A 22,672-nucleotide genomic window follows, 5' to 3' on the forward strand; every position below is an offset into this window, starting at 1 on the left:
CAGAGGATCATGGGAAATCACTGCGGTTCGGCGACAGCAGGACATTTTTCTGGGTAGATTTGAGCAAGGAGGTCGTTTGAGCTGTCATCTTTCCAGGTATACTTTCCATGTGCTTCAGGAGTCGACTTTGTTCCCACAGGTAACACTCAGCTGTTTTCATTATCTGTTGTGTAACGGTAGAACAGATGGGATAGGAATTTTTGCGGCTGTTGATGCTGGAGGGTTTTGAAAGCTGTCCCAAATGACGACCATGTGCGCAAAAATGTCACCATTCTTGATCAGCTTTTATAACAAACCTTGTTTGTTATCCTTAGTCCACAACGTTCCGCTTTATCTTACAACAACTGCTGCTGTTAGTAGGTCAAGTATAGGGGGTGGGTGGGGCTAGCTCACTGTGTCACGGTCACTGTCAGGCCATGTGTGGCACAGAAATTGGGGAGGGGACTGTATAATTAACGGGGAGTGTTGAAAGAGGGCCTGCATGGGCGGTATATGCCTAAACACCTCACCCGACCTCACCCGACCTCATCCGAGTCTAAAAGGCAGTGTACAAGGGGCAGGGACATTATTTGACGTTCTGGATAAGTTAAATATGCAATCATGAATGCAAAACAAGCAGCAAACTCTAGTATTTACCAGTTTTTGTTACTAGTAGTTACTCCGCTCGTTTCCAAGATAGAAGGGTGATACGTGCCGTTTTAAGTATCATGGTCACGGAAAAAGTCAATAGTGCAGTCAAAATAGGTCAGATCAAGCATATAAATGTGTCTCCGGTATCGTGAGAAGTTCACCAATCTCCTACAGTGCTTCAGAGGAATCAGACTTTTGTCAGAAACGAGATTTTTCGAGTCAAAGTTGATCTATTTTCCGCGGGGTTTCGCCATTGTTTTCAACCCAAATACGCACCATATGGGGGTTTCGCGGCACCCGTTAGAGCGGAGTAACTTATAAAAACTGGTAAATACTTGGAGTTTTCTGCTTGTTTTGCATTCATAATTGCATATTTAACGTATCCAGAACGTCAAATAATGTTCTTGCCCCGTATGCACTGCATTTTACTTAGACTCGGATGAGGTTGGGTGAGGTCTGGTGAGGTGTTTAGGCATACCCCTGCATGGGGGGTGGGGGGGTGGGGGAGTGATATTTTACGAATTACGCAAAATTTTCTTATGGTATGTGTCCTATCGAAGAAAATGATTATAATAAGGGCCACCTGGCAACTTTCCATAGTACTCCAGCAGAACTTTGGATTTTGATATCTCATGTTCTGGACATTGAGCTATGGTCATGATTATTGTATGGTAGATAGCTCTGACAACAGCTCTGACAAGAAGCAGGGTTGGAAATTCCTGGCTGCCCAGCTGAGTGCAGTTTTAACACTCAGGTATGCCGCTCCCAAGTCACTGGGCAAAGACTGAGAGTGTGGTGAAAGCAGAATAAATGAATGAATGTCTGTTACTGGTTTATTTCAGTAATAAAATCACCATAAACTCACACAATGATAATAATTTTAATATGCTATTGCAGCTAGAAAAGCGCTAATCAAGGCATGATTTACAGTTACAAAATCTCTAATGTACAGACAAGCATTTACGAGCTCAGTTCTTCAGTAACTGGACAAGAAACAGCATTGTGATGTTCCTAAACCAGTAGAGGTTCTGCATCCGAATTGAGAGATTTTGACTTTGAACCTCAGTGCTCTACTGGCATACTCTCACCTCTCAAATAGAAGTACCCCCTAGAATAGACACGTGCATTTTCTATTTGGAACTTGAAGCTAGTGATCGAAGAACATTGTTGTACATGTATATCATTTATGATTACTTACAGTCAGTGACATACCGGTAACAATTATCATCAGATAGCAACTTAATGTACCTGATCATATTTTCTAAAGACATCACCCCAAAAAACAAATATGAATATACCCCTCCGCAAAAAAGGGTTTTGTCTATAAACTTTTGCTCCATAGCGTTGAAAAGAAGTTTTTGTGAGACGCTAGGATTTCGAGTTCCCGTGGTTAAAGTTAAAAAAAAGTTAAAGTACTCCCCGCACCGAAGGTGCATAAGGCGGCGCCCATCTCCATTTCTGTAGCCCTGGGCCACACAACTTTTGTGCAAGTCACTACAGCAGGGGGCTAGTCCACTGGTAGTGAAGTGTGTTTAACTTCCATACCCTTTCCCAAATGCTGAGTGCTAAGCAGAGAAAGCAGTATGTACCATTTTTTTAGTCTTTGGTATGACCCGGCCGGGGTTCGAACTCACGACCTACCGCATGCAAGGCGGACACTCTACCCACTAGGCCATTGCACCGGTTCTATGAGTTCCCGTGGTAGAGTTCCCGTGGTAGAGCCCACAATATTGAACAGAGCTCGACTGTAAAAGAGGCTCAACGTCACAGACCACACTGTGCAGCACATACTAAAAACTTACGTATTGCATGTTGACACTAGAAACCCGCGATTAACCGCTTAGTTGGGAAAATCTCTGGTTATTTTAAGATATGAACCCTCTGAAAATAGAAATAGCCTTCTGTATCTATCGTTGCCCCAAAAGAAAATATTTTCATGTGTTTACGGTACCATTTTAAAGATTAGAATCAGCACTATGCAATATGCAGCTAGTTTTACTGTCACCATATGCCTGATAGTGGCAAATACTACCATATTTTCTCGATTAAAGTACGCACCCTAATTAAAGTACGCTCCCCTGATTCGGGCAAAGTTCCAGGCAAATTTGCGGCTTTGAAACGTTAAATGAGAAAACCTGAATAAAGTACGTCACAGTTGAAATGTCCCAACAAGTACATGTCCAGAAGGCAGTTCTAACCAAAATAATTGTTAAAAAAATATGTTTAATAAGTGTAGTTACTCGTTTTCTAGCAGGAACTTTTAATGTTTCCTTCTTTATGAAGCACGTTGAACTTCATGGTTAACAAACCCTGCTCGGTTCATATAGCGCCGGCCGCGATGTACAGATTTGCAAATCATCGGAGGAATCGGCGATCATATTCACAACACTGGGTAAGAATGATGTGATCAGAAAACTGATATAAAATCCCGATACTGGCAATATATAGTTACTTCTTGATATAAAATCCGAAGAACGCCACAAAATATAGTTTTCAATCGGAAAAGACAATGCTAGCAAGCCGATCCGGCAAGGCAGACAACCATCAGAGAAGAAGCGATATAATGGCGAAAATTGTCTCCTACTTATATATTTGGGCAGCCTACTTTCTTATAAAAAAATATAATGTTCGTGTAAGACCCAAAAACTATTAGATAAGTTCAAGTCCCGGTATTTCTCTGTGAAATACTGCGTTACATCCAACCGAAAACTGGAACCGCAAATTATGTTTTCCTGCCGGGCCCTTCGCTGCCCAGACACGCTTGCCCCGGTTGGATTGTGTAATACTATATGCAAATATTGCATGACGCAATCGCATTACGCGTCTCCTATTGGCTGCTGCTAAATTTTTAGCGCCAAATGGCGGAGGCGAGACAGGTTGCATTTCCACGTCCGACCTTTGATATACCTGCCCAAATTATGCGTATTATGACGTTTATATCGGCGCATACACAGAATTTAACGGGTCAGCGTTAAAAGAAAGGAGTCCTCTGTCAAATAGTCTGCTTTGAAAATGACAGAGGGTGCTTTTTTATCGAAAAGTTTGCCGCCGAAGTTACCGGAAGGGAAACGTAACTCATAACAACAAATCGTCACCAGGGATTGGGATTTGTATTTCTTCTTCGAAAATCACAAAATAAACGCATGCATGTCTTACGGATGTCATATTTATATAGTGTACTTACGGTGCCGGTGTTCATCTCCGGGGTTCCTTGGGCACTGGGCTGGCAACGGTTCCGAACCATGACGGCGGCATGACTTGATCCGGGCGCCGGGTGCTCAGTATGTCAGATTTCTTGTGTACTAGTACCGTAAGTATCTATTTTTCGTGTTAATATAAATGATGCACATACAAAACACTGTCGTTTATTGAAGTTCAACTTTGTTCTCTCACGTCAACATTCTTATCTAAACGTTATATGGACGAATTGGTGCTATTCGGCGGTCCCCTTGTCCGTGATCTGGGAAGTGTCAGCTTCTTTTCCAATTTGTCGGGACAGTGACTTCAAAGTCAAACAAAGTACGCACCCCCGCTTTGGCGATATCCTAAAATACTTTTTGGATTTTGAAAAGTTTCAAAAGTGCGTACATTAATCGAGAAAATACGGTAGTGACGGCCATTTTTTTGATGTTTCGAGCTGCTGTTCACCTACATCTGCCGATATATTTCTACCGTTAAGGCGTTTTAGAGATTTTGCTGCCTCAGAACACATATCACAAGGGAAGTTAAGTTATAATTGTTGTTTTTACATTTGACATGACTTCTGTGAGCAAATCATTCTTCCACCGCGCTGCAGATTGTGGTCAGGAATTATTCCTTGTGCACTGTACTCTTGCACACATGTTTTTTGATCAGCGTGCTTTCGTTTAGGATGTACACAGAGACTGTCAAAGATTATAATGAAAGCTCATCTGTGTTGGTAGTAATCATAATACAATGCTAAACTCTCTTCCAACACTAAGGTATTGACGGATCGATTTTTTCGACAACCACTGTCGCCTTCTTCATTATTGACCCTGAAGAAGGCGACAGTGGTCGTCGAAAATTTGATCCGTCAATTCCTTAGTGTTGGAAGAAAGTTTAGCATTGTATTAGAGTCTGTCAAAGTTTTTGATATGAAAATTGTATTTTGAAATGTCAATGTTGCGTCTTATTTACCTGTTTACTTTGTAGCATCATAGCAATATCAACCGATATACAGACGAAGCCACTTAATTGCACCTCGGATAAACGCACCTTCCATTTAATTGCACCGAATCCCTAAATCCCAAACCGGTTCCCATTCACTGCATTGTTAGTGACTCCGCATATCTGCACCGCGCATGGTCACCAATGCCGGATAACTGCACCATTTTTTTCAAAAATCCTCGACAAGTTAACTGAAAAGGTGCGCTTAAATCGGCAAACGCAGTACAGATGAGCCGATACCTGCCGGTTTAAAGGCGCAATACCGCCAATATGTTTAAAACTGTTCTGAGTAACAAAAGAAGGCGGTCTCCATTGACAGTTACGTTTATAGGAATCGTATGGGAGGTCCCGGGCGGGTCACCCGTAATCAGTAACCAAGTTTAAGTTTCAATTCCTAGTTTCATGGCGGTACATGATTTACGTAAATTGACAACTGCACCCTAAGTAATGTAACACAGAAACTGTTATCCCATGAGTGGCATGACGATGTTTCAGGACGCTTCCCCTGTAACATTACGTGTGTTGTAATGCGGTAGATCGCATGGAAAAATGCAAAATCTTTTAAAACAGGTTTAATTTGTAGTCATTTCCTTATTTTCAGCAAAGGGTCAATAAATAAAGTTAATAACTGAATAATGTCGTCTGTTTTCTTTGTGCTAGTGTTTCTGACTAACAATACACCCCCTTGCCCATGGTGGTGCGGTCCAGCTGGGCATTTCGCATAATTGCACCAGCCGGATAATTGCACCAAAAACGCTGACAAATGGGTGGTGCAGTTAAGCGGATTCTACTGTATTACAAATGCTGCCAGGGTTTCACAAAGGCTGTCAAAGTGGCGAGGAAATCAACGCCGCTAGGCAGAAAAATAGCAAATTACAAGCAAAAATACCGGGGAAATATGGGAAGACAAATCTTAACTTTGAATTTTACAGGGACCCTGGATAGCAAAGCACCCATTTTCAAAGAAAATAATAAACGTACCGTCTAAAATAAGAAAGTACTGGGCGATTTTGCAAAAAAAAACAACATGTACCGGTACGTTTATTTGAGAGGTGAGAGTATATATATCCTCAAGTCTAGGGAGTAACCAGCTAGCATAAGGCCACACTATCTTAATTCTATTGATGACATCCTCTGGAGACCCCAAAACAAATGTGTGCGAGCGAAAATAAAGAAAAATCCAGCAAATAATTCTGCTAAACCACAGGACTACAATTTACACAAGTACAAAGCTGGTATTGTGATTGAACCACATAACATGTAGTGTAGATCTATCAAGCAAATAGCAAGTCTTTATTTGTAGGAGGTACAGTCAAACCTGCCTAGGCGACCACCTTTTCAACGCGACCACCTGGCCATGGCGACCGCTTTTTCTCGGTCCCGAAAATTTTCCCCATAGGCACAAGCATTAAGCTGCCTGCCCAAGGCGACCACCCGTCCAACGCGACCGCGACCGCCACGAATTGGGACCGCACGAGCACAATCCCTGCCCATGGCGGCCGCCTAATTTTTAAGCGTGTGGTGACATCAGATCATTTTGCTGTCGGATTTCAAGGAAATGTTTTCAAGACTGTAAAGGATAAAAATAAGGACAAAAATATATGGAATAGCAATGTTATAGCATCGATTCCTCCATGAAGTGTTTTGATAAAACGTTCCCCCTATAAACATTGTAAAGACAAATGTTTGTGATGTTGTTGTGCCTATCGTAATCTTATAGTTTAACGCAAACTCAGTTCCGTTTAAACTCAATTTTAAAAACGAATACGTAGTGCATGGTGTCAAAAGGCAGATTTCACAGAAATTATTATCTATTTCTTGTATTTTCAACAAAAATGTGTCTATGTCTTGCAAAACTCGCCGAAAAATGACTTCGCGGTGGGCAAAACATCGGGCGAGAAATGTTGTTCCTTGGTCCCGACGCCATCTTGGATTTGGGGCGGCCCAGATTTGGCGTAGCGCTGACTTTTCTAAAACACGATGCTTTTGTGTATGAACATTTACGAATACTCTAGTTATTGGTGAAAATTAAAATTCTTATTTTCTTTTTATTCCCATGAATCTCACAAACTGTGCGTTCTGCTGCACTGACTTACCTTTCGATGCGGTCGCACAGAGCTTGGCGGCGCGGCGCGACGAAATCACCGTTCCGTTTTCATCTTTAGTTGTCAGATCGAAAACTTTTTGACCTTTTCATCCAGCGGTCGGCGCCCCAAAAAAGGCTGGGACCAGCAGGCGTTTTCTAGGGATCTGTCTTAGTCGTTAAAACTTCGATGATGTGCGTGTGTGTGTGTACTATTTAATGTAACATGTGAATGCGGGAGGGCGCTGCGAGATCATCGAGGCAACCATTGTTTTGTAGTAAAAATTATGACGAAAATTTGTACACGATGTAACTTAGCGGTATACAATTATTACATCGATAACCAATTTTTTTAGGATCTTCCTGTCAATCAGAATTGAACCTGGTGGGGGTCATGCTGTCTAAATTCACATAATTTTCCATCCATTTACGTACTGTGTTTGAAAACCTCGACCTGGAAACATGTGAGTAGAATCCTCTTCATGGCGACCTGGTCGCCTTGGGCAGGTTTGACTGTACATGTAGATTGCCTTGTTCATCTTAGCAGACTCAGCTCAAGTGATCGATGTTTAATATATTGACGATTAAAGATGTACACTAGTATTAGATGGTATTTGACTCCAAAGGCAGTGGATGATTATAACTGTGATAAGAATACTCATAAAGGCAGTTTCAACAAACATGACATTGAGCATTCCATGGTTCATACTTATAAATCTCGCTGTGAGACCTCTATACCAATGCCTAAACCCCTCTCTCATGTCTCTCATCGTTGCAAAAAACATGTGTGAGAGCCACTCTGAATAGGACGTCTTTGAAATCGGGCGATGCTCACTGGCCACCACGGGTCTCTCGTACAACAGTGCAAGAAGGATAAACCTCCTTGAGCAGTGCAAACGTAACATCCTCCTGACGTATTTTGTGGTGGTACGGAACAAGTTTTACGAGTAGATGACAAGCCGGCACAAGCCGTAGGCTAATTGCAGGTACATGTAACATGAAAAGACGGACAGGGCAGACAATCGACTTATCTAGTCTAAATACTGACACTAAATTCTAACTTTAATATAGAACGGGCGAAAATCAATGCGCGCGCGTGGACGTCATCCATAAAATTAAGATGGTGTGGCCTAAGTGGGTGAGACTGATACAGATAGTGCAAATTTTCTACAGAGCTGGATACGTCTTTGGTGCAGGGTGATCAGAGACAGTTGGCAGTGGTAGAAATACTTTTTTTCAGTCTTCTGCAATATTGCAGAATGTCAAAATTTTTTTCTGCAATTTGAAAATATTTTCTGCAAATACACGTGCCTCCATACTACAACCTTCTCAACTTAATAATGCCTACTTACGTACATTATATCTATAGCTTTGCAACATTGCTGTAATTCTTTATTCTCTCCCTCTTTCTTTGATTATCATTAGCAGAGTTTTAAAGAGGAATAACATGCATGTGTGTGAAAAATATTCAAATAAATAGCGGAAATTGCAACAGCAAAAGTATATTTATTCAATATCAATCAAATCAAATATTCATTGATCATTTCATTATGTGTATCAAAATAAAAACAAATTCAACAGCCTGCCTGATAAGGAGGACAATGGAATTATATCCTCGCGAGAAATACGTGTTCTGTTGCTTATTATGATTAATAAATAAGATCTCACGACCTGTGACACAGCCACGCCCCACAGAAAACATGACAAAAACGGAGAAAAAAAATGTAAAATTCAAAATGAAACGCCTGTACGCAAACCTTGGCCTCTGTGTCGTTTTTGTATAAATCTGAAACATTGCTATCGGTTTCAAAATCGGACTCAGACTTCGGACATTCAGGGAGACTCCAGAGACGGCCCTGCTATGTTAGTTTTTCACGTGGGTGGCCCCCTCCCCACTGTGTCGGCACAGGAGAAAATGTTCCGCCAGTTTTCCACACAAGGCGGTGCTCAATATCTATCCGAGTAGTTCTCAACTTCATCGCCGCCATCTGGGCTTCAAGGACCACGGGCTAATGTAGTGGCCACCGTTTCGTTCCTTCTGTCATTGCGCCCATGCCCCGAGTTCCGGCTCTGAAGAAATCGCAGCTTGCAACATACATGTTTACGCTGGAAACATCTGGGAATTGTTTTGCCGACCCCGAGATCGTGATCGAGATCGAGATTAGCGAGGGTTGACGGAAATGCATGAATTTGACATTTTCTCACACGATTTGTCCCCAAAGTTGTCACGGAAAGTGTCGAAAACAGACCTACCCCCCCCCCCCCCAACTGACCTCAAATAGCACCAGGCAAGCGGAACGCACCGAAACGCCGCCATCTCGCGCGGCACTGTGGGCTACAGTTTATTTACAGCGCCGCTAGTTTGCTTAGTACTAGTAAGTCTATATAATGTCCTGAATTGAGAGCCATTGAATCCGGAGTCTGATTTTTTTCTTCTGCAAAATTGCAGATTGTTTAATTTTTCTTCTGCAATCTTGAAAATCTTTATGCAATTTGCAGATTGCAGACGGGTATTTCGAACGCTGGTTGGTCTAACCCTAAGTCATAGTTTACATTATTCTGACCTAGTTTACGCTATCTTTTTCACTGATTCTATTGACTTGTACGTACTACGCAGTAGAGAGGCTGGGATGCCAGCCTGGGCATTGTATTCAAGCAGAGGCCGCACAAACCCACAGAAATTAAGATATACCGCTGTGTGCACCAAGGATCAAAATAAATGATTAAAAAAAAAAAAACAGTCATTTTGATGAACTTTATTGCTCGACAATTGTACATGGCACAATGTTGTATATGTCACCATACTTTGACATATATAAGGAATGGGATATATTCAATTCTACATGATTCACTGCACCAAATCGGATATTCAAGCATGCTTAAAATGGCATTCGTAAATGAAACTTAAACATTTCAACCAAATTAAGTACTGCTGCATTTAAGGGGTATAACTAGTACTGCCATGTAGCTAAAAGTTTATCTTTACGACAGACATCTTTACGAACAACATAAAGTGCACTTAAAAATGTAGGTATCTTTACATATATTATAATTATGTTAGGTGTGACATTTTCATAAATTTACTATATTAAGATGGCCGGGCTAGGCTTGAATCATGTGCGTGATCGTAGTATTCCTACATGTCAATGTCAGCAGGTAAACATAAGCCGTCCGGAACTAGCCGCTCGCTGCTCTTTATACAGTTTACTGAGTGTCCCCGCAGCGCGGCTAGGGCACCTGCTAATGTTTGGCGTGTCGGACTGAAAAGCGGCTTCTCTTTACTTTTACAAAACATGCGCGGTCCCACGTAATACATCAATCGTTTCCAATGTGCTTTGTATTGAGAAAACACGCCGGCCTCGCAACCGTAAAATAATTGTGACCTTCACGGAGTGGGGAATGCGAGCACTGAGTAGCAGCTCAAGTGGACAACATGTTACAAAATGTAAAGAAGCCGGGTATGCAGCATGTGCGTTTTGAACATTGGAAAAGCGGGGCATTGTTTCTCCGCCCACCGGATTGCTGGACGTCTCACAAAACTTAATGCGTATCTCATGGCCTGTTAAATAAACGACTTAAATCTATTTTAAAACAGTAATTTGCGGTAGGAACTGCCGTCAAGACATAAACTGGTCGGGACATTTCAACTGTGGTGTTGGTCCGGAGAAGGGGTGCGTATTTTATTCGGGGTTTTGCATTTTACGTTTCAGGACCACAAATTTGCCCAGAACTTTGCTCGAATCGGGGGTGCGTACTTTAATCAAGAAAATACGGTATTCTATGGGTGATTTCTAAAGGTCTTCTGCTTTTAGCTAAATCTGGTTGTAACAATATTAATGTGGATCTAAGAAATCTACTGTAGTTTATTCAGCTCGAGATAGACACAGGCAACCACCAAATTTCGTGCTAAGAAGTCACACAAAATTTCCCTTGCACGCGAATTGAAAACAGCATATTCGTCATAAAAGGTTGAAATGCAGCGGTGTTATTTTGGCAAGTTTGAACAGCATGTCTTAGTCGACAAATGTATCAAACCACGTTTGGCAAAATGTGGACAAAACTTCATCACTGGAAATCTAGTGATGAAGGCACCTTCAGTGCTGGACACCGAGTAACCTGGTACTTCGGTACTTTTGCATAGGTATGATTGAAAAGCGATTTTTTTTGTGATGAAAATTGTAGCTGGAGGGGCCTTGAGGGGGTCCCGTTAACTCGTAAACATCAAACTACGTTTCTATCGTCTGTGGCTGTTTGAATAACTTGGAGGAGGAACTTATACAATTGTTTGTTTGTAATTTTGCTGTTTTTCCGCACCGAATGGGGAGGAGACCCTCGGACACGATGAGGAATGCTGAGGATAACTTAAACAACGAGGGTCTGAAATGGGGCGCTCTGAAGGTTACTGTAAAAATATGCAGAAATGTTCTCGGTGATTTTGAGTTCACGGTTTTTGAGTGAACTCTTTAAGCACGAATCCACCGTGAACACTCCATTTCCCCCATCTCTTGAAATAAAAACCAGGTGAACTTAAATGCATTTAAAGTATTTCAATAATAACACTTTTTGTTTCGATGTTAATAGAGCTGTGTACCTGTACACTGTACCGATACAGTACCTGGTATAATCAATAAGGTACAGGTCCAAAATACCTGAACCCTGCTGGACCGGTACTGGACCGGTACTAACCAGGTCAAGTCTGACTCAGGGTATGGCCACTTTGACAGATAAAATTACCGTGGCAGTGCACTAAATCCGCAACTAGACATGTAATGGAAGTGTTGAAGATGAATTCCACTTTGTAATGAATTGTCCAACTTATAGCAAAGAGAGAGATATGCTTTTACAGACTATTATTACTAAAACAAACTTCACCCTATCTGCCATCTGGTACACAGAGCGATATTTTCTATGTACTGTTGTCATGTCCGACTCCTATATCCATGTACATAGGTCAATTTCTCCATAAATCATTCGAAAAGCGAGACAGAATTACCCATACATGATTATATATTGTAACAAATACACTGGTTTCGAAAATATTTTGTACTTAGAATTGTAGGATAGATTAGCCTTGTAGTATTGTTGATTTCATGCCATACATTGTACCATGTACGATTGTTGAGCAATAAAGTTCACTTCACTTCACTATACTCCAGCACATAAAACACATTTGCAATGCTTGAGTCAAATTTTCATCTGTGTTTTCATAAAAATAATACCTAGCACAATTAAATTGTGTTGTTGCCAGTTAAAACATGCTTTTGTCCTTATTGAAAATCTACCATTTCTGAACAAGTAGTTTAGGTACAGGTTCGGGTCCGGACCTGTACCTACTCTCTAACTCACCTCTCAAATAAACGTACGTTTATTTTTTTCGCCTCAAAGTCCGCCCGGTACTTTCTTATTTTAGATGGTACGTTTATCATTTTTTGGAAAAATGGAGGCTTTGCTAACCAGGAATCCCTCAAAAATCTTCAGTTAAGGTTTTTCTGCCCATATTTCCCCGGTATTTTTGCTCGTAATTCGCTATTTTTCGGCCTACCGGCGTTGATCTTCTCGCCGCTTTGCCTTTGACGGCCTTGTGAAATTATCCTGGTGGCACTCGTAACAAATCGGTCGATATCGCTATGACTCTACAAAGTAAACGGGAAAATAAGACGCCACACTGACATTTCAAAATACAACTTTCATATCAATAAATATAACTTTGACAGTCTCTGTTTACATCGTAAACCAAAACACGTTGATCAAAAAACGTGTGAGGTAGAGAGCACGCCTGCACGGGGAATGATAATATTTCCTGACCACTATCCGTATAGTATCGGCAGCACGGCGGAAGAATAAATTGTTCGCAGAAGACATGTAACATGTTAAAACAACAATCATAACTTAACTTCCCTTGTGATATGTGTTTTGAGGCCACAAAATCGCTAAAACAGCAGAAATATGTCCGATATGATTTGGTAAACAACAGCGCGAAATCGCGAAACATGGCCGCCACTATCTGCCACTATCAGGCATGGCGAAAGTAAAACTAGCAGCATATTGGGTAGCGCGGATACCGATCTTTACAATGATACCGTAAACGCATGGAAATATTATATTTTGGGGCAGTGATAGACACAGAAGGCCATATCTATTTTTAGAGGGTTCCTTTTTGTTAAATAATGGTAAGATTTTCCCAATGTAGCGGTCAATCGCGGGTTTCTAGTGTCAACACGTAATGGTAACTTCTTAGTATGTGCGGTCTGTGACGTTGAGCTACTTTTACAGTCGATCTCTTTCAATATTGTGGGCTTTACCGGCCTAACTTTGTTTTGGACGCTATGGAGCAAAAGTTTAAAGACATTTTTTTTGTGGAAGGACTGTGTTCATATTGTGTTGTTTTGTTGGGGGGGGGGGATGTCTTTAGAAAATAGGATCAGGTACATTTAAGTACTGTAGCTATCTGATGATTTTTTTATATGTCACTGATTGTCAGTAAAATGATATTAACAATTTTCTTTGATCACTTGCTTCAAGTTCCAAGTAGAGAATGCATGTATCATGTACATTTTCACTTGTTGAATTTGAAAGCACTGGGGCACCGGGGAACCTATGCCCAATTTTTCATTATATTTTACGAAGAGGCGAGGAAGATCATCATGATTTGAACAACCTATGTACAGTAATTTTGTTCAATATCTATATACATATACTTAATTGGTATGGTCCTGAGGCATAAATTGAATAGATCATATAAGTTATAACCTACCTGCTTACGTATCATCTTATTTCTCTCGGACAGATGTACATGTATGGACAGTTTACCTAGCCTCGACTGTCGATTTTTAAAATTTTCTGGGGGGTACTTTTATTTCAGAGGGTACTTATATTAGATTTTGAGGATTTGTCTGGGGGGTACTTCTATTCTAGGGGGTACTTCTATTTGAGAGGTGAGAGTAAACCCATGTACCTGTACATATAACGAAGTTTTTCTGCGGCTTTGGCAATTTTGAAAGAAGGTTCCCGAATCTTGCGGCGACCATGTGCGGTAAGATTTTCGTCATTTCGTGAACATTCGCTGCTAAACTTATTTTCTGACCTATTCATGATGTAAACATCCAGGAAGTTGGTGTTGTTTACAAGAAAATTGGATTTTCAAACGTCTGTAAGGCAGCGGATAATCCACCCAAAACATCGATCCTTTGTAGCATTGTAGCGAAATGCCCCAATTTATTCGAGTATTGACTCCAGTTCACAGGTTTTACAGACCATGCATGTCGGTAATCATCATCGGAAGGATGATCATGTCAACTTCTTAGCTATCCACCGAAATGCTGGAGAGGGGGTGCGTACGTTAGGAGGGTTTTTCCCCTGAATGCTTCAACTCACTGAATCAGGTCCACGGCGTCTTTAAATCGGGGGGGGGTGCATGTTAGGAGGGTTGCGTACGTAAATAGGAATTTTACAGTAGTACTAGGATATTCTGGCCATTAAAGTTACCAAGTCCGTTAAGAACTTATTTCAGGGGGTACTTCAACTTATATTAGATTTTAAAGATTTGTCCGGGGGTACTTCTATTCTAGGGGGTACTTCTATTTGAGAGGTGAGAGTATACTGACCCCATAGCCATCATCTTTTCAAACTGGACAGGTTTTTCTGCTGTCCGGATTGGACAGGTTTTTCTGCCCCCTCGGCCCGCCTCTGGGTGGATAACATGCAGACTTTTCACCATATTGTGTTCAATATGGAATGTTTTTTAATTTATGGGGAGATTCAGTAACTGATGCTCATTTGTAGATCCACTTCATGAATGGTTTAGGGAGGTTTCATCATAATGTCAGTCCCTTTTTGTCAGCAGATACCTAAATTCAGTTAGAATGACGACCATATTTAGAACTGAAGATTGAAAAAAAAGCAAATTATTAGTTATCATTTAGCGAATCTTGCTTTAAAGATTGTTCATTTTGTCTCTACAGAAGTTGCACCAGATATAAGGATGGCATCAGCAGGCAGAGTGCAGAGTTTGGATGACGTCAGGAGAAAGGCAAAGAAGACGACTTCTGTGCCATCTAACAGAGGAAAGAAACTGTACAAGTGTGAGGAGTGCAGCAAGCAGTTCAGTAAGCAGGGTGCTCTGAAGATACACATGCGGAGTCACACAGGGGAGAGACCCTACAGATGTGTGGAATGCAGCAGGCAGTTCAGGCAGTCCAGTCACCTAAAGGCTCACATACGGACTCACACTGGGGAAAAACCATACAAGTGTGAAGAGTGCAGCAAGCAGTTCAGTAAGCAGGGTGCTCTGAAGATACACATGCAGAGTCACACAGGGGAGAGACCCTACAGATGTGAGGAGTGCAGGAGGCAGTTCAGTAAGCAGGGTGCTCTGAAGATACACATGCAGAGTCACACAGGGGAGAGACCCTACAGGTGTGAGGAGTGCAGGAGGCATTTCAGTACGCCGCAGGAGCTGAAGATACACGAGCGTACCCACACAGGGGAGAGACCCTACAGGTGTGTAGAATGCACCAAACAGTTCAAGCAGTCCAGTCACCTGAAGGCTCACATACGGACTCACACTGGGGAAAAACCATACAAGTGTGAGGAGTGCAGCAGGCAATTCAGTGAGCTGGGTTCTCTAACTAATCACATACGTATTCACACTGGTGAGAAACCCTACCAGTGTGAGGAGTGCAGCAAGCAATTCAGTAGGCTGAGTAATCTGAAGAAACACATGCGTATTCACACTGGTGAGAAACCCTACAAGTGTGAGGAGTGCAGCAGGCAGTTTAGCGGGCTGGGTAGTCTGAAGAAACACATGCGGATTCACACTGGTGAGAAACCCTACAAGTGTGAGGAGTGCAGCAGGCAATTCAGTGAGCTGGGTCATCTGATTAAACATGTACGTATTCACACTGGTGAGAAACCCTACAAGTGTGAGGAGTGCAGCAGGCAGTTCAGCGAGCTGAGTAGTCTGAAGAAACACATGCGGATTCACACTGGTGAGAAACCCTACAAGTGTGAGGAGTGCAGCAAGCAGTTCAGTAAGCAGGGTGCTCTGAAGATACACATGCGGTGTCACACAGGGGAGAGACCCTACAGATGTGTGGAATGCAGCAGGCAGTTCAGGCAGTCCAGTCACCTAAAGGCTCACATACGGACTCACACTGGGGAAAAACCATACAAGTGTGAAGAGTGCAGCAAGCAGTTCAGTAAGCAGGGTGCTCTGAAGATACACATGCAGAGTCAGACAGGGGAGAGACCCTACAGGTGTGAGGAGTGCAGGAGGCATTTCAGTACGCCGCAGGAGCTGAAGATACACGAGCGTACCCACACAGGGGAGAGACCCTACAGGTGTGTAGAATGCAGCAAACAGTTCAGGCAGTCCAGTCACCTGAAGGCTCACATACGGACTCACACTGGGGAAAAACCTTACAAGTGTGAGGAGTGCAGCAGGCAATTCAGTGAGCTGGGTTCTCTAACTAATCACATACGTATTCACACTGGTGAGAAACCCTACCGGTGTGACGAGTGCAGCAAACAGTTCAGTAGGCTAGGTTATCTGAAGGAACACATGCGTATTCACACTGGTGAGAAACCCTACAAGTGTGAGGAGTGCAGCAGGCAGTTCAGCGAGATGGGTAGTCTGACGGAACACATGCGGATTCACACTGGTGAGAAACCCTACAGGTGTGAGGAGTGCAGCAAACAGTTCAGTAGGCTGAGTAGTCTGACGGAACACATGCGGATTCACACTGGTGAGAAACCCTACAGGTGTGAGGAGTGCAGCAAACAGTTCAGTAGGCTGAGTAGTCTGACGAAACACATGCGGATTCACACTGGTGAGAAACCCTACAGGTGTGAGGAGTGCCGCAAACAGTTCAGTAGACTGAGTAATCTGAAGAGACACATGCGAATTCACACTGGAGAGAAACCCAACAAGTGTGAGGAGTGCAACAGGTAGTTCAGTGAGCTGGGTGATCTTAAGTCTCACGTGCGGACTCACACTGGAGAGAAACCGTACAGGCGTTAGGCGTGCATTAGGCAGTTTAGTGCTCAACCTACTCTAATAATACACATGCAAAGTCATAAGTAAAATTTGTTTTTGTTGATGTAGCATTTCATTAAGCCTATACATAAATCTAGTTTTGTTCGTTTTTTAAACTTAACCCAGTCCAGTTACATATATATTTCGTTCAAGTCATTCATCAATGCAGTTTTGTTCCTTGTTGCGGACTCATACTGGTGAGAAACCCTATAGGTGTGAGGAGTGCAACAGGCAATTCAGTGAGCTGGGTGATCTTAAGTCTCACGTGCGGACGCACACTGGAGAGAAACCGTACAGGTGTGAGGAGTGCAGCAAACAGTTCAGTAGGCTGAGAAATCTGAAGAAACACATCCAAATTCACACTAGTGAGAAACCTACAGGTGTGAGGAGTGCAGCAAACAGTTCAGTAGGCTGAGTAAACTGAAGAAACACATGCAAATTCACACTGGTGAGAAACCCTATAAGTGTGAGGAGTGCAACAGGCAGTTCAGTAGGCTGAGTAATCTGAAGAGACACATGCGGAATCACACGGGAGAAACTCTCCCGGTGTGAAAAGTGCAGCAGGCAGTTCAGTGAGATGGGTGCTCTGAAGAAACACGGACTCTCCCATGACACTGATGAGAAACCTACAGATGTGAAAAGTGGAGCAGGCGATTTAGTTATCATCCCAACATAATTGTTATCTTGAAATGTTATTAAAATGCTATTCTTGTTTTTAGTGTTCTGTTACATAGTTTGTTCGATTTTTGTTTTTAGTGTTCTGTTAAGTTTGATTTAGTGTTCTGTTAAGTTTGTTCAAGTGTTGCTTTTTTTTGTTCAATAAAGTTGTCTGAATTACAATTGTTTGCAGATATCTTTTGAGGAAGCCAATATTGGAAGTACTAGTAAGACAACATGTTTTGACATAATAATGTGGTGTCGTGTGGCGTAATGGATAGAACATCCGACTGTCAAACAAGGGGACCCGAGTTTGAACCCGGCCTGCCCCAGACATGTCTAAACATACGCCCCGCCGTTGTGCCCTTGGGAAAGGCTCTTAACACGACTTTCCTTACTTCACTCAGGTATAAATGAGTACCTAGCTCATCTAGGGTTAGGGATGTCCCTAGGATAGGACGTTAAATGGAGGTCCCGTGTTTGGGGAAAGCCACGCCCCGCGCACGTAAAAGAACCCACCACACCTTTCGAAAAAGAGTAGTGGCATGCCCCGGTGTGCGATGGTCCAAACCTTACAGTCTGGTCTGGGTTGACATCTTGAAAAGGTGATAGTTCACCTGTTATGTCAATCCTTCCAGAAATGTGGTAAATCTGAATAAATAAATGAATAATACATGCACCAGACAGGCTACATAGAGAATACTTCTGGTTGCAGAAATGAGAAAAAAAGGAATCTTTAAGTTATCAGTTGTACAGATCTAGTTTGTAAGAGAGGCCTGCGGATCAACTTACCACATATCGTCTGCAATAACCTTGCACAGGTTGAAACGTTGCTTAAATGTTGTTGCTGTTTTTTTGTCCTTGCTGCAAAAAAACAACAAAAACAGCAACAACATTTAAGCAACGTTTCAACCTGTGAAAGGTTTAAGTATCAATTTGAGAACACTCATGTGTTCATAAGTCAAAAGCGTAGCCTAGCAATCATCCCTAGTACTGCAATAATACATCGCCATGGAGGCTTCAATCTTATGGATCAAAAGCGTGGACTATCAATCCTAAGTGGTACTGCAATAATTTATCGTCATGGAAGCGTGCTTCTCATGGATCAAAACCCTAATATTCTTAACTGAAACCAGCCTTCTTCGAAGACTTTTGGAACGGCGTTTATTTATTTATTTATTGGGGGGATGAGCTGATACAGGGGGTTTACAGGGAAAAAGTAATGGCGACAGAGGGAGTTTTGCTGCCTAGAGAGTAATGCAGCGGAGGGAGTCACGCATCTCCAGCTTATACTCTGTTTTACTTGTTGTACTGTTGTAGAGGTGTAGCTCCCTCCGCGTCATGACTCCATAGGCCGCGAAACTCCCTCTGCCGTCGTTAGAGCACATCTAAAAAATAATAATCAGCGCCACCTAGCAATCCTCCCTAGAGCTGCTATAATGTTCGGTCAGGCGTCAACCTGTGCAAAAGCGCTGTCTGTGCAGAAGCAAACCTTTAGAAATACAAGCAAACTATATCGACGCTAGAATAATTATCTATCATGTTAATCAGTGACTGAAGTGCAAATTTCCGTACGTCTCCCACGTGTCTGGCCACGCCGTCATTGATAGTACGGGGGTTTACTTGCCTCCATTTCTGACTTTTGTCATACGTGTGGTATCAAAGAGAAGCATTTAAAGCATACTGGGCCATTGGAAAGACAAAACGATATAAACTTAAGCCTCACGAACATCGGTAGAATGTTCGCCTTGCACTCGGTAGATCGTTAGCTCAATCCTTTGTGAATTCATACCATGCCAAATACATTACAATGGTACATACTGCTTTCTCTGCTCAGCACTGCTCAGCTTTCTCTGCTTAGCATTTGGAAAAGAGTACGGCATGCGCAGTTAAACGCATACTACTACCAGTGGACAAGCTCCCTGCTGTAGAGACACCAACAAAATTGTGTGCCTCAAGGGATTCGAATCGGACATTTCTGTGTGTTGTGCCAGCACCAATGAGAGGTTTGTTTGTGTGTCTTGCAGGTCCTATCCAAGAATATCCTATCCAAGAATAGATATGTCTTAAGCGGATAGTGTTCAGCACCGTTGCCTAGCAGGTTTTTAGTTCATCAATGTTCTATACGTATGTGAACACTGTCGTTTGTGTTTGTCTTTTTTTTAATCAAACAACAAAAGAATATACAGTACACAGAGGTGATGCACTCAAGCTGTGGATAATATCAAACATCACCTCTGAAAATGAAAATTACAGCTTACATAGATATATACAATAACAATACGAAACAGCAATTGGGTGGTCCAATACAAACAAGCAATGTGCGTAACAAACAAACAAACAATCGATATATCAACACAGCCGTACTAAGTTTTATAGCGTTTGCTTGTCACAATATAGTCCTGGGTCAAGCCCAAAATTTCACAATAATTATTGTGATCAGACGAAACAAAGGATGAGCCCCTTAGTAACAAATGAATGAGGGCTTGATCAGAAAGACTGTCGAGATCAAGTATGGGGGTCAATAGGTTCCGTAGGTTGCCGTGAAGGTTTAGTCTTTGTTGACTGTATATAGGGCAGTACAAAAGATAATGAACAAAACAACGCTTTCGCTTTGACGTCCACAGGTGTAGGCTGGACTTGTAGCTAAGTTACGGGTAAACAAACTTTCGTTTGATTGCAGATACCGATGCGAAGACGTGTGAGGGGGGGGGGGGGGTGCAAGTGTACTGGGGGCCATGACTAAAATGTGGGTAGAAGGAGGGACGTACTAATTTCACTAGATGTTTTTTAACAACGAAAGATTTAGTGATCGAACAGCTATATCAAGACCGTTCCAATGATGCGTTGCATAAGGAATAAAAGACTTTTGATATCGAGTTGTAGAGCAAAGGGCTATCCTCAGATTAAGTTTGTTGCGAAGATGATAAGAAGTAGAAACGGCAACTTCAGGAGGGATCAAATCCTTAAGATACTGGCGAGTATGGCCATGGACAATTTTGTAGAACATGATGAGAGAGTGAACGAGCGTGATGACGATCCGAAGGTTTTTCCCAACCTGATTCAGAAAGTAACGAAGAGTGCGAAGACCCTCTTACAGCCCCTGAGACTGCAAGCGCGCATTCGTATTGGACTCGTTCTAATCGCTGGGGATCACATAAAGTACATCAATGCCAAATACTGTCAGCAAATTCAAGGAGAGGACGAATAAAGGATTTATGAATAACATCAAGTACTGTTCGTGCTAGTCTGAATTTCAATTTGTTAAGAGTGGACACTCGTGTATGAGTCTGTGTATTTGTATGACGTTTGGCACTAAGGGTAAGTCGCTTATTTTTGTGTTTGATTATTTCCGTTCAGAAGTGCAGAGTATTCTGCAATAACATCTTAATGGTCGTGAATCAAAATAATGGCCACGCCCGGCAGTCCTTACTAAAATTCAATTTATTCGCTTCAAGAAAGTTAAATTCTCATGTACAATGTTAGTATATTTTGTCACTGGTGCTGCTATTGTCGACACACGCGTATTTTGAATGTACGAATCTCACAATAAATACTTGCTATAAGTAAAAGGCTTCTCTTAGAGCACCTTCATGATCATGGATCAAAAGTGACATCTGGCAAATGCCATTAGAACTATTACGAAGAAAAGCGTCAGTTTAAAGGGTCAGAAAATCAAAAGCGATGTCATACATGTTGTAGTGTGGCTGGGCTAAAACCAGGTAAAATGGTGTACTTTTCTCTATATTGGGCCAATGCGTCAATATACACACTCGAGTCACAGAACACATACAGGACACAGAGCCGACGCACTCTAGCAAGTTGCTAATATCAAATTCCAGCTGACAGAGGTAGGCTCCATACCCCGTGACAGCGTTTTGATGGTAAAAGCTTGCAGTCGACCTGCCAAGGAGTGATAGGACACGCTTTTGATCCATTGATCGTGAAGGTGCAATACAACTTTTACTTTTGACAGAATTTTTTTACTTAAAAAAACTCCCACTAGGGAATGTAACTCCCAGTGGTCAGTGGCCCTAGTGGGAGTTACTTATCTGAAAAGCAAGCTACTAGAAAGAGTCGCAGTCCATAATTAAACCGCTGTGCACTGTTCATTGTACTTATAAAAAAAGGGATTGGGGAATTTTCCGACATACTGAACCTATTTATACTTAAAGTGAAAAAATGCCGCAAACTTTTTGTCCACTAGACTGCGAACGCTACTAATCCGTAATCGGAAAAGAAAATTAACCCAGATCCCATCAATGGCTAAATACAGACTACTTTTACCCGGGGACCTACTTTTATAATAAAGGCCCATCACCCAGCACACAAAATCGAATGATCTTGATGCAGAATATGGCCTTGGTGCTGAACACTACCCCTGTCAGACACACAGACACGCCAGTAACAAGCAAGCCGGGCGCCAATACTTAAGGGATGGCGGGCTAAATCGGAGTGACCTCGTCCTACGAACATCGGAAAGCTCGACGTGCCGCTAAAGAGTCCGTGGTCGTAACGGAGCGCCTTCCAAACTTGAGCCCGGAGCGACCGGCTAGTCCAACTGCAGCCTGCCGAACTTGCCCGACCACCTCGGGACGCCTCCTCCTAGGAGCGAGGGACCCCCCATTTCAGCACCAAGGACGGGGCTCGACTTGGCGCGGACGGAGCTCGACTTGGCGCCCTTTCGCCGAGCCAGACTGGGAGGAGCGGACGGAAGCAGAGGGACGGGCCGACGGACGGACTGACGTGTGCGCCATGCCAGAGCCAGACGGCGCAGACATCGGAGGGCGCGTGCCAAGACTTGGCGCTAAGACGGGAATCGGAAGTACCCCGACCAGCCCAACAACTTCAAGCCAAAGCAATACATCGGAGCGACGTGGCTAGCGGCACCAGGTCCTTCGGACATCGGAAAATCCGCCCGGCCGCTCAGGCACACAGCTGTGGCCGGTACATCGGAAGCTGCGCTCTCCGGCTCAAAGCCCGTAGCCGGAGCGACCGGCACGCCCCACCGCAGCCTGCGGGCTGGGCAGTCCGCAGGCACCGACAGCCCTTGAGACACGACAGACACAGGAGATATCGGA

The 22,672-nt window shown here is 42.8% G+C and overlaps 1 protein-coding gene and 1 pseudogene across 1 annotated transcript; both read left to right on the forward strand.

The window, feature by feature from the left end:
* The first annotated feature begins 25 nt into the window (after nucleotides 1-25).
* On the forward strand, nucleotides 26-16,850 carry LOC136440421 (zinc finger protein 845-like). The gene is made up of 2 exons (XM_066436462.1): nucleotides 26-139; nucleotides 14,863-16,850. Exon 2 carries the CDS (start codon nucleotides 14,883-14,885, stop codon nucleotides 16,848-16,850), a length of 1,968 nt encoding a protein of 655 aa, XP_066292559.1. The 5' UTR covers nucleotides 26-139; nucleotides 14,863-14,882.
* A 10-nt stretch (nucleotides 16,851-16,860) lies between these two features.
* On the forward strand, nucleotides 16,861-17,774 carry LOC136440422 (zinc finger protein 678-like; annotated as a pseudogene).
* The last annotated feature ends 4,898 nt before the right edge of the window (nucleotides 17,775-22,672 follow it).

Source organism: Branchiostoma lanceolatum, chromosome 8, assembly GCF_035083965.1.
Source record: "Branchiostoma lanceolatum isolate klBraLanc5 chromosome 8, klBraLanc5.hap2, whole genome shotgun sequence".
NCBI classification, from domain to species: domain Eukaryota; kingdom Metazoa; phylum Chordata; class Leptocardii; order Amphioxiformes; family Branchiostomatidae; genus Branchiostoma; species Branchiostoma lanceolatum.

Bases quoted from the DNA above. Each gene is read 5' to 3' on its own strand.
- LOC136440421 (XM_066436462.1), top strand. From the start codon at position 14,883: ATGGCATCAGCAGGCAGAGTGCAGAGTTTGGATGACGTCAGGAGAAAG.